Source organism: Bufo gargarizans, chromosome 4 (assembly GCF_014858855.1).
Source record: "Bufo gargarizans isolate SCDJY-AF-19 chromosome 4, ASM1485885v1, whole genome shotgun sequence".
Classification (NCBI taxonomy): Eukaryota; Metazoa; Chordata; class Amphibia; order Anura; family Bufonidae; genus Bufo; species Bufo gargarizans.
The window spans coordinates 264,559,679-264,573,008 of NC_058083.1; the positions used below are offsets into that span (position 1 = coordinate 264,559,679).

General features: G+C 43.8%; 1 protein-coding gene across 3 annotated transcripts in view; it reads left to right on the forward strand.

Annotated features, from left to right (window-relative positions):
* Positions 1-11,253, forward strand: part of TTK (TTK protein kinase) — a 62,257-nt gene extending 51,004 nt beyond the window's left edge. The window contains exons 21-23 of one of the 3 annotated variants that reach the window (XM_044290583.1): positions 4,095-4,192; positions 6,957-7,085; positions 10,587-11,253. In XM_044290583.1, coding sequence (XP_044146518.1) covers positions 4,095-4,192; positions 6,957-7,046 — 188 coding nt within the window. In that variant the 3' untranslated portion in view covers positions 7,047-7,085; positions 10,587-11,253. Of the gene's footprint in view, positions 1-4,094; positions 4,193-6,956; positions 8,027-10,586 lie in introns of those variants that run through there. The other 2 variants (XM_044290582.1, XM_044290584.1) reach the window with 2 other exon arrangements.
* Positions 11,254-13,330: the final 2,077 nt, after the last annotated feature.

Genomic DNA, 13,330 nt, shown 5'->3' on the forward strand with positions numbered 1-13,330 from the left:
CGGCCGAGGCGTCTGCTAAAAAATTGGATGCTCTTTTCAGGGAGGGAAGAGAGTTTAAGATCTCCTCTCTGGACCCCCCGGGTACCCCCCGACAGATTGCTCTCAAGCTGGTCTAGCCAAACCGAGAGGGTTCTGGCCGTACAAGTGGACGCTATGCTGGGGCGCAACATTGCTGTATTTGTCTCCCAGGATTTCTTTAGTAGGTTTTCACATTTTTTGTCCATTGGGTCTTTCAGGAGACCCATATCCTCAAAGGGCAGCGAGGATTTTTTAGAAATACGGGCCACTGGCGCATCTATTCTGGGAGTTTTGTCCCACAAATCAGTCAGATTCCGAAAAGGGGTACTTGCGTTTAAAGGCGGCCGAGACAGTCCACCTTTTATCAGGATCCCTCCATTCCCTGGAAATAAGGGCTTTGAGGTTATTGTGGATGGGGAAGGATCTCTTCTTTTTCTCCCCCAAGCCCTGAAAGATTTGATCGTGAAGGGACTGAGTCTCTTTGACATCTTCTAATCCCAGCGTAGATTTAATATCCTTCAGTAGGGACTGTGTTTCCTCGGGAAAGCACATAGGCCTCCCTGCGGCCTCCTCAGAGGATAAGGAGACCTGATCATCCTGCAACTCCCCTTCATCCAGATCCACCTGCTCTGATATTTCCAGATTTAGGGAACGGGAAGGCCCAGGGGAAGGTGCCAGTTGTCTAGTCAGCTGCAGCCTTAATCTCTTCTCTAATGAGGGTTCGCATGGACTCCACGAAGGAAGGGGATTCTTCAGCGATAACCCTTTCAATACATCTAGGGCAGAGGGACTTTTTTGGGTCCGACACCAGGCCCTTACGGCAACCACCACACTTCCGGCGCCCCGAATCCCCTTTGGCTTTAAGCTTCCTGGACTCACTGTCCTAAGGGAATAAAACAAACTTTGTATAGGCCAAAGAGGGACCCGGAGTAATGGTGGTGAGGGGTCAGTATAGTGAACTACGGACACCCAGCGTGTAGAGGGGGGGGGGGGGGTTCGGGATCCCATAACCTGTATAAACCTACTGCTAGGAAGGACATAAGGAAATAGGGATTACTCCCCCCTGGGAGGAGGCTTACCGGGCTGAGGGCCGAGACAGCGGGATCACCGGAGCGTTTGGACGACTCTCTGTCGCTGGAAGGCATCTCTGCAGATCACCGGCGCAGGAGGATATGATTGCTCTTTTTAAATCTCCCGCCGCGCGCAGGAGCGTCCCGCGAGAACCTCTTGCCCAAGGAGATCTCGCTCCGCTGACGTCACCACGCCAGATCCCGCGCGAGTTCCGACGGACTCGCAAGCCCGGGGATGCCTGAAGACAGGGCTTACTCCGCAGGATCGAGGAGGGGAGGCAATGCGTCCCCGGAGTCTCTCAATCCCTGCACCGACCCTCCTGAACAACAGGGAAGGGACCAGGCCGGTGCGGTATTCAATTTCCTGGATGACCCCAGGAGCGGCTTCCACGCACGTCTGAGGACAGGAAACAACGACTGGTAAGGTAAGGGGAGGAGGCTCCTTAAATCCTGTGCTTCCTCGTTGTTTCCTGTCCTGGAGGCGGGGACACCCTCCTGTGAATGCCGTTGTGGAGGCGCCGGGGATTTTTTTTTTTATAATATGCTATTGAGCCTCTAGGTGCTATGTGGGTGTAAAATCAGCACCTAGAGGCTCCGTCTACTCACCCTTTATCTCGCCCAGGTCCCCTGTTCTGCCCGCACCGCTCCTTTTGATTGATGTGACTGTTCTGAAGAGAAACCCTTTAAATTAGAGGGCCAAAGGTTTAAAAGTAATATCGGGAAGTGTTACTTTACTGAGAGAGTAGTGGATGCATGGAATAGCCTTCCTGCAGAAGTGGTAGCTGCAAATACAGTGAAGGAGTTTAAGGCTGTATTCACACGTCCGCAATGTGTTTTGCGGATACACGGAGACACGGATCCGCAAAACACGGAAAGCGGCAATGTGCTTTCCGCATTTTGCGGACCGCACATTGCCGACATAATAGAATATGCCTGTTCTTGTCCGCAATTGCGGACAAGAATAGGACATGTTCTATTTTTTTGCGGAAACGGAAGCACGGATGCGGAAGTGCGGATCCGCAAATGTGGATGCGGACAGCACATTCCGTCCCCATAGAGAATGAATGGGTCCGCACCCTTTCCGCAAAATTGCGGAAAGGATGCGGACCCATTTTGCGGACGTGTGAATGGAGCCTAAGCATGCATGGGATAGGCATAAGGCCATCCTTCATATAAGATAGGGCCAGGGGCTATCCATAGTACTTAGTATATTGGGCAGACTAGATGGGCCAAATGGTTCTTATCTGCCGACACATTCTATGTTTCTAGGTTGCTCTGCTAGATTATCTTCAGCCCTCACCCTGTAGCTGTCACAGAACATATGTCTGTGACAGTTTAAGATTTAAACCGAGTGCTTTCGGCCAGCTCAGTGAGACGGGAAAAATAAATAAATAAGGAATAGAATAAACAGCAGGTGGCGCTATACAGATACGTTTTATTAAATAGCTCACTTTTTACACAAAATTTTTAATTGCTTTCAATTACAAAAGTATTCACATCCAGGTGCTGGTTTAAAAAAAAGTAGAATGTGTTTCACAACACAACTCTTTTCATTGCAGTACCAGACACGGCCACAACCATATGTATAGAGCTGTGCCTGGGTAAACAAAGGGGAGCATCACAAACCTCATAATTCAGCTGACTGAACTTGCACCAATTATATATTTTTGGCCTATCTGGAGTATGCAATTAACTATTGGAACTTACTGTCGCTAAAATATAACTTTTATTAATGGTCCTCCTATCTGGCGTATGCACCGTAAATTATTACATTCTCAGAAAAACCCTTTACAGTTTACGTATGCCATAGATTGTAATGATAGGATGTTGTAAATGTCAGATGACATCACACTGTTGTTAACTTCTGGATTTAAAGGGTTTGTCTTATAAAAGATCAATGGAGTCTGACTGCTATGATCTCTGGAAGTGAAGGCCCCTTTACATAGGCCAACAGCAGGCAATTATCAGAAACGAATCATTCGTTCCCGATAACTGCCTGCTTGTCATAGCCTCTCCAGTCCATTCTTAATCCATGTATCCACTTTTTTCTCTCTACTACCTCATCACTCAGCAGCCTGTTCCCCTTATGTATCTGTTCTAATCTCCCTATACCTGCTAATCTCTGGTATTAGGCCTTTTTTCTGCTCTCGTCAAACCCTTACATCTCCATCTTGAATTTTTCTCCTGTGCTTCCTCCATACTTTGGAAATCAATACCTCCTATTTTTAATTATCAAGTGTCCGCTGGGCATTCGATCATGTGTAAAGGGTCCTGATTATTGCCATCAAACCCTCTGCTCTCATCTTGGTTGACATCTTTTCCAGGAAACATGGCGCACTTTGCAGATAAGGAAACGCCCAGTAGACTCTTGGGGCTATAATATACCAACAGATTATCTGACAGATTTTCTGAGCAATCATTGGTCAGATGGCTATTTACACACACAGATCTTTTGTCGTTGGTCTGATTGGACAGAGATTGGTCAGAGATTCTGTTGGTGTAATACAGCCATTAGACACCCACAAGTAGTATGCAAATTCATTTTCTCAGGTATGCTTGGTTCATGATACCAAGCATGGGGGTTTTTGAATTTATTTCCCCAGCCTACTAACTGATTGCCTTTAAATGACTTAAAGGTGTTTTCTGAGCATTTGGTCTAATTACCATATGGTGCTTACCTGTGGAGGGTAGCTCTTACCCGCTCTTGCTTCCCTGATGGCGCCATCTCCGCTGCACTGGTGCACGCTGCGGGCTCTTCCTCCCAGGTCTCGCCCGGATGTGGCGGATTCTTTTTCTGTTCGGCTGCATTGACTATAATTCAGCTGAACAGAAAAAGAAGCGGTCACATCTGGTCGGTACCTGGGCAGGAGAGCCCGCAGCGTGCAATGTAAAAAAGCTTCCCTTCACTGGTTAACACCATACGGTAATTGGACAAAATGCCCAGACAACCCCGTTAAATATGTACTGTACAGGGCAATATAAATAATAGCACATTATTGATTACAGAAGAACAAGTACAGAAGGGAGCCACAGAGGAAATGAAGCGTATTCTCGGTCAACTCATTGGACTGAATTCACCAAATTCCATATGCAGAGCGGCCAAGGTGAGTGCAGTAGTGTGAACCATATACATTATCTTCATTATAGGGATATATTCACCCCATGTAACATCCCAAGGTCCCCTACTTATCTGTCACACAGGATTTCCCCATACATTCCTGACCGTTATCTTATTAGTACAGCATATTCCTAGAGCTGGTGTCAACACTGCATCGTAAACTTTTATAACGGGTGACTCATTAGATGTCTTCACTCTTTCCTTTTAGGGCTGGGGGCTGTAAACCCTTATGTAATTAGTGATTAACAGCCTGCCTGCGTGCTTCTTTCCCTTGGGGTTATGTCCATGAGAATTTCATAGATGCGCACATTTTCTGCCTTCTCTGAGCCATATCATTTTTAGGCTACTTTCCCACTAGCGTTTGTTGCGGATGAGTCATGGATCTGCAAAAATGCTTCCATTACAATAATGCAACCGCAGGCATCCGCCATGAACGGATCCGATGGGTCTTCTATAGCCAAGACGAATCAGTCTTGATCTCCATTCAAAGACAATGGGGGACGGATCCGTTTTCTATTGTGCCAGATTGTGTCAGAGAAAACGGATCCGTCCCCATTGACTTACATTGTGTGTCCGTCTCACTCCGCATCCCAGGACGGACAGAAAAACGCTGCAAGCAGCTGTTCGTCTCTAGAGCGGAATAGAGGCTGAGCGGAGGCAAACTGATGCATTCTGAGCGGATCCTTTTCCATTCAGAATGCATTAGGGCAAAACTGACCCGTTTTGGACCGCTTGTGAGAGCACATGACGGATCTTGCAAACAGAAAGCCAAAACGCTAGTGTGAAAGTAGCCTTTTTTTTTTCCATTCACACTGCCGTTGTTCTTTTTGTTTTGTTTTTTGCTTGATGAGTCGTAGCTTGTGTTTCTGGGCATATTTTTAACTAAATGATTTGGAACACACATAATTTATTCATTATGTTTATTTTTTTTGCGGGGCATGGGAAAAAATAGTAATTTCACCTTTTTTCCAGGCAGCTTAAATCCTTATCCTTAATCCATGTGGATTGTCAACATATATGTGATCATGCCTCAATTTAAGAACTGTGTATATTGTAGTATGGTGTATATATGACAAGATGCCATCATTTTTATGTAAAGCAATTTGATCTTTTTGATATATCTGTATATTATGTCATGTGCCCCTACTTAATATGGCGGAATAGGTGTCTTTGGTGTTCTGCGCATGCGCCGCGTTCGTGCATCGCCGGCCGCTCCAGAGTGACGTGCGTCGCACAGGATGTACGTGACGGCCTTCTCTGTAGCGGCGTGGCGCCGCCGGATGTGGTGGCATGCGGATAAGGGGCCAGGCACCAGCAATGTCCGGCATGTGTTAATACTCAGGTGAGCCCGAAATGTAATTAAAATTCAGTCCAACAACCAATCATGTGTTTCCACTCGACCTATTTATGGGTGACTGTCCTCTCTGCTAACCAACACCCCTTGAAAAAGCTGTACGCGAAACGTGCGTTGGGGAGTGGACCGGTGGTATTGCTGCAGGATACAATTGAATCAATTGGTCAGTATATACAATAGTTTTCATCATGTGTCAAATACAATTGTGATATTGGTATTGCCCTATTTTTGATAACCTTGGTGTATACATTTACACCGGCCAGTGGCAAAGATTTTGACACATATATACATGTGGATATTAGTGGTGTCCAATAGCTATAGCGTTTGGACACTATATGTCCACCACTTATGACCTTTTGGGTATAACTATGCACTTGCACTTTACTCTGGATATTTGTATTGGCAGCCTACCATCGGTTCACTTGGTTTTTAAACATGTCTTGTAACCTGTATGTATTGTCTTATTTGTGACCAGTGCTGATCATGTGTCTTTTGTGATTCTCTTAATAAAATTGAGTATTTGTGTACTATTGTAGTATATGTTCTTCAAATCAAGCTATATTTCATTTTCCCTTACTCCTTCAAATCGGTATATATATTCTAATTAGGGGTAAGCCCGCAATTTTGTTAGGGCTATATATAGGTTCTTAAATCCTTAAAGGGGTTGTCCGAGTTATGAAAAAAAAAAATTAAATAGCATATTAAATCTGATGGGCAGCAAGTTTTAGTTAATTTTTTTTTTTTTTTATTTCCTCATTTTCCTGGTTCTCTTCTGGCTCTTTGTTTACCTGCAATGAGAACAATCTCTGCCCCTCCCCCTGCTCTGCAAAGGGAATGAATACAAGAGCTGCCCTGAGTCACATGTCTGCCTGCTGGGAGAATCAGCAGCATGTTGTATGTGTAGGACTACAAGTCCCAGCTGTATAATGACACTGCTAAGGGAGTGGATACAAGAGCTGCCCTGAGTGATATGTCTGCCTGCTGGGAGAATCAGCAGCATGTTGTATGTGTAGGACTACAAGTCCCAGCTGTATAATGACACTGCTAAGGGAGTGAATACAAGAGCTGCCCTAAATGACATGTCTGCCTGCTGGGAGACTCAGCAGCATGCTGTATGTGTAGAACAACAAGTCCCAGCTGTATAATGACACTGCTAAGGGAGTGAATACAAGTGCTGCCCTGAGTGACATGTCTGCCTGCTGGGAGACTATGCAGCATGTTGTATGTGTAGGACTACAAGTCCCAGCTGTATAATGACACTGCTGATACACACATGATCCTGCCTCTATCTGTTCTTTAGCAGAACTCCTCTAGTCTGTCAGCTCCTGTGCCCAGCATTTGTCTCCTCACTGCCTGCAGCTACTCAACTAAACATTGTTTTTCCCCTTTCTTTCAGAGTTTATATGATCAGTGTAGCAGTGGCAAAAGCCTGGATCTAACTACATTTAGCGAGCGGACAGATCAAAACTCAAGGACAATGAAGTGATGCAGCCTCGAAAAGCAACACTAGGGATCGGAAACATTGGTAATTGTTGCTGGAGTTCAGTGGATCAGCTCAGCATGTGCAACCACTTCATGACTGTTCAGTATTAGGTGTTTTCTGCGTCTGTCCACTCATCTGCCGTTACCCTTGTAAACCTGTGTAGTAATGTTATACTATTAGACTTTGTAGCTGTAATGTGTAGTGTATACTTAAATACATATCGACTTCACACCAGATGAGCAGTAGAACTTTAGTTATCTGATTTCTCAAGCCACCTTTTCCAAAGTCTGTTTTGATGACAATTTAAGCCCTACGTACACCAAGGGGGTTCTGAAGACACACTAAGGCTCCATTCCCACGTCCGTGTAGTGTATTGCGGATCAGCAATACACCCAGCCGGCACCCCAATTAGAACTGCCTATTTTCGTCTGCAATTGCCGCGGATCGGAAGATCAGGGGGCGCGCTCCGGAAATGCGGATGCGGACAGCACACTGTGTGCTCTCCGCATCCGTTCCTGCCCCATTGTGAATGAATGGGTCCGCACCCGTTCCGCAGAATTGCATAACGGATGCGGACCCATTCTATGGACGTGTGAATGGACCCTAAGGAAGTTTTCCAGTGTTTTATATTGATTGCCTTTCCACAGGATAGGCCATCAGTTTCAGATTGGCAAAGGTCTGACACCCCACACATCCACTTATCAGCTGTTCAGGAGAAGTTCTGGAACCTCAGTAGGAGCAGTGCTGAAGTAACCAGCTCTGTCCACTATACAATGGATGGAGCTGTGTAGTTCTGGAGCCGCAGCTACTCCTGAATAGGTGATTAGTATGGGTTCTGGGAATCGGACCCCCCAGAAATCTGATATTAAAGTATTAGGCCCCTTTCACACGAGCGAGTATTCCGCGCGGGTGCGATGCGTGAGTTGAACGCATTGCACCCGCACTGAATCCTGACCCATTCATTTCTATGGGGCTGTTCACATGAGCAGTGATTTTCACGCATCACTTATGCGTTGCGTGAAAATCGCAGCATGCTCCTCTTTGTGCGTTGCGGTGCGATAATCCACGCAACGCAGGCCCCATAGAAGTGAATGGGGTTGTGTGAAAATCGCAAGCATCCGCAAGCAAGTGCGGATGCGGTGCGATTTTCACGCATGGGTTCTAGGTGACAGTCTATTCACTGTATTATTTTCCCTTATAACATGGTTATAAGGGAAAATAATAGCATTCTGACTACAGAATGCATAGTATAATAGTGCTGGAAGGGTTAAAAAAATAAAAAAAGTTAACTCACCTTATCCTCTTGTTCGCGTAGTTCGTTCCCGGTCTGTAGTTTGCTAGCTGTGGGCTTGGGCTAAAGGACCTTTGATGACGTCAGATCACATGCTCCATCACCACGGTGATGGACCATGTGATTGGAGCATGTGATCTGACGTCATCAAAGGTCCTTTAGCCCACAGCTAGCAAACTACAGACCGGGAACGAACTACGCGAACAAGAGGATAAGGTGAGTTAACTTTTTTATTTTTTTTAACCCTTCCAGCACTATTATACTATGTATTCTTAGTCAGAATGTATTATTTTCCCTTATAACATGGTTATAAGGGAAAATAATAGCAATCTTCAGAACATCAATCCCAAGCCCGAACTTCTGTGAAGAAGTTCGGGTTTGGGTACCAAACATGCGCGATTTTTCTCACGCGAGTGCAAAACGCATGACAATGTTTTGCACTCGCGCGGAAAAATTGCGCATTTTCCCGCAACGCACCCGGCTCTTATCCGGGCAAAAAACATGACGCTCGTGTGAAAGAGGCCTTAAAATCCCAGAAAACCCTTCAGTGTTTGAGGACATTATCGGGCAAGGAATGGACATGGAGTGTGCATCACAGTTACAGCAGTGGTGTACCACAAAGACTATCATTGCGTGACTACCATGGTAGATCATGCCTCATTGTAAATATGCTCAAAACTTCTAATAGGGTTTCCTTATTTGTAATAGTTTTTTTTCTTCTGGACCAAGCATCTTAATTGCTTTTTCCACACATCTTACATATGTCTGAGAACACAAATTTGTTTATGTGCGGTTGACTTCTGAAACGCCTGAGAATTGAGTATCCATAGACAGGGTGCATATTTTGTTTTAGGACCACAACAAGAATATCGTGCACCTCGTGTGAATACCTGCAGAAAATGTGGTTTTATTTGAAGGTTGTCAAAGAAATAACATACTTCACACCATTCTTCATTTCTGGGCAGCATGCTGTAATCTGAAAGTTCTAACATATAAAATATAAATGTAACAGGGAAAGACTTCCCAACACATAATTTAAGAACAGCTTGATGAACCATTGGGGTCATTTATCAAACTGGTGTAAAGTAGAACTGGCTTAGTTGCCAATAGCAACCAATCAGATGCCACGTTTCATTTTCCAAAGGAGCTGTCAATAATGAAAGGTGGCATCTGGTTGATTGCTATTGGCAACTAAGCCAGTTCTACTTTACACCAGTTTGATAAATGACCTCACATGTCCTTATGGACTCCACCAGTGTTTTGAAAGAATGAGTCCTGACCTTGCTTCTATTTAAAATGACTGTACCTGAGTGTTGAAGTCGATAGAGGTTACTGGTTCCCAGCTCCCGGATGCCCACCAATATGGCTTATTTAATATTTTACTGTTCCAATGCGTCTAAATAAATAAAAATTAACTATTTTACAAAGTCTTCGTTAAAAATAGCGATCTGTTGTGTCCATAGCTGTCATGCAGACCTGTGCCTCTGTGTGTAGTCTGTTTTTGTCTGCCCTTTTTACTGTCTGTAGGTTGGCTCTGGATAGGTTATCAGTATCTGATTGGTGGGGGTCTGACACCCGGGACCCCTGCCGATCAGCTGTTTGAGAAGCCACCTTGCAGCTAACCCTAGGACAATAACGTCACATGATCTAGGTGCAACTTGGTCCTATTCAAGTGAATGGGGCTAAATTTTGCTACCAAGCACAGCTGCTATATCATATTGGTAAGTTTTGAGGAGGCAGCAATGCTCACTGGAGCACCATGGTCTCCGGTTAATTAATAAAGCTCATTGAAAATATTAACACCCAGATAGATGCTGTCCCATTCTACTTCATCTGGTAACCAAATGTTGTCATGTTTCATGCACTACGTGGCATGTATTCCTGGTGAGGCCTGTTTCACACGACTGGCATAGTACCTGCAGGCTGTTCTGGCAGAGAACAACCTGCTGGAGCTATCTCGGAATGCCTATGGACTATAACTGGGTCCAGCGGAGATCCGGTTGTTTAACTGGCGGACACATACTGCTGCTGGAACTAGGCCAGCTGTGTGAAAGCCTAAGGGCTATGACTGTTTTGAGTGTTCTGTGAAATTAGCTTTTTTGTACATGCAGAGGTGGTTTGTAGTCGGTAACCATGGAGACACATAGGTCTGCATAGGAGCTGTGAACACAAAATTGGTAGGAAAGGAATTCTTAAACCTAGACTTCTTGATAATTTTCTTCCTTTTTTTTTTTTTTGTTTTTTTGTTTTAGATGCAATGGACAAATTAAAAAATTGGTCAACATTGTCATCCAGGAGACACACCTAAATATCCATCAGACCTTACTGCTCTTGAATTTTAATAAAATAAGACCATTATTACAGTCACAGTGAGCTAATATGGTAAACCAACAGCTTGAATTTTCTCTGTATGCTTCGCTTGGTATCTCAACCGAGTATGCCAAAATAACCAGTACTAGACTTGACACAAAGTCTAAAGATGGTCAAAGCTTTAACCCTCAGTGTGATAGAACTTTCATTTTTCAGTAGGAATATAGATAGAAAAAAAAACAGTAAGCCCTTCAGTAGTGTGTTCATTTGTGGTGTGCATATATTTATTTTAGCTACTTTCAAGCAGTCCTAATTCATTAGAATCAGAGGTTCCTCCGTATTCCTTCACCTGTCAGTGTAAATAAGTTGTACTGTTCCCGTTTTTGGTTGTCGTTTTCTCTGTGTATGAATACATGCATCATGAAAGTCATTTCTCTTGGGCAACTTGTATTTGGGAGTTGATACAAATGTATACATTTTAATGCACTTTTGTATATTCATTTCTAACCCCTTCCATCTTTCATTGCAAGCTGTACATATGCTATTCTTAATGTTGTGTATCTTTCTCCACAATTGCGCAATGGAAATCTATTATGATGTTAAAACGAACACCATTAAAACAAATAATATTGTTACTTGATTTTTGTGTCTGCTTCCTTCATGATGGGTATCTTGAAATTGTACGTATACTACCAGGAAAGAAAAAAAGAAACTTAATGTGATTTAAATGGAGGACTCCCCTGCATAACTGAAACGGGACGGATCCGCTATGCAGGCCATAGACTTCTATTATGACGGAATAAATAACGGAATGCCTCTAAAGGCATAGAATTGCGTTATGGTCCATGGTAACAGAATCCATAACGCATTTCACCTTTTACCAACAATCAAAGTGTGAACGAATTTCAAAATATGACGTTCGCTCATCTCTAGTGCCAAGGTACCACTTGGAACCGAAACAGAGTTTGGTAAAATGTTTTTAACAGTAGAAATTAATTTCTGAAGTCTCGCAAGACTTCCCGAAGTAATAACTTCGGCTCATAGGAGCCAGTACTTTCTAATACTGTACGGAGCGCTTACAAATGTAAGACAATACCAACACCTGATTAATAATTTTGAAAGATAGGAACCCTGAGTTTAACAGCTGCATGACATGACACAAGGGGAGCAGGTCACCGCTGCATCAGCGCCAAACAGGTGGTTTACATCCAGGGCAGTTGTTTCTGGCAACCCTCAAAAAAAAAAGTGCACAACCACTTTAAGAAAATGGGTGATTAGATTTTTTTTTATTTTGTCCATGGGATTTGGGGACACCAATCTTATGTATAGGCCCTTATGGCTCCGATGTACATAAGGAGCTGAGTCATAGTCACAATAAAATGGTGAGAAAATGCCTCTCTTGTAGAACTCCAGGCCTATTCTATTATTCAACGTTTAAATTAAATGTAAAAACCAAAAAAGCAATTTGTGTTCATACTGGGGAAAGACTAGGGGTGGAGGGAGGAGGTCTAAATCCCGGCCTCAAATTAAACGCAAGCAAAACAACTGAAGGGGAATTAGAAACTTTTACGTTTTGCTTGTGTTGTCTGAAGATGAGCGATCAGTTTTGCAAGAAGGACTGACATTTGCTCCCAGCAAAAGTTTCAAGTATTTGTTTTACATAACATATATTTAGGAAGTCCGGTTTGTGTATATAAGCCATTTCCAATAACATTTTCAGGTTCTCTACCGAAATCGGATGTTTTCATCCATACCAGTTTGAAGAATAAATTTTTTTTTTTTTAAACACTTTCTTCAAAAGTATGTCCAGCATTCGGCATCCTACGTTAAAGAGGACCTTTCATCAGTTTAGCCCTAGTCTAATTATGGTCTTGCCTTTATAGGGTGGCCCTCACTGATGCCATGGCACTTTTTTTTTTTTTTTTCGTTCGTGCGCTGTTGGCCCCATTGATTTCGGCACCTTATATTCTAATGAGCCGACTCGGTTATACTAGGAGACTCGCAGTTTCGCTAGGGGCGCTTCTCTTCTCCCTGGCTATAAGCGCATTCAATCAGAGCTCACTGCTTTTAGCCAGGGAGAATGAGCTCTTTCAATTGCAGGAGTTATCAGTCACCTTGTGGTAGGGGAATATTCACTTTGGGTTTCCACTTTAGTAGCACCCTTTGTAGATGTGTACTTTTCCGGTCTCCTGATCTCCCTCACTGCATTGGCACTTGGAATGAGGTTACCTTGTGGTGCCCGAAGACATCAGATGGGTGAGTATGTTCTCTCCCTCTCGTGGTATTCCTAAGAAATCGCAGATCAACTGCTTGGCTGCATGGTCCCTTCCTCTATGAATCTCTCCCTCCACACACAGACCTCCAGCCTGGAAAAGACCTCCGGAAAATGTATGCGGTTTCCCCTGATATGGGAAAATGTTTAAGGTGATAATCATAACCTTAAGTACTGGTTAGTATCTCCTTTTAGACATTGCTGCTCTGTAAATGTCTTAATTATATGCTCTTTGTAATCACACAGTCTGCAGTATATGGTATAACTGTACATAGACTCCTCTTGTATCCACCCACCTCAGCCTCCCCTTGTCTTACTTTAAAGAGGACCATTTACCGCTCCTGACATGTCTGTTTTAATAGCTTCATGCATTCCCCATGTGATAACAATTCTGGAACATCTATTCTTTTAGCT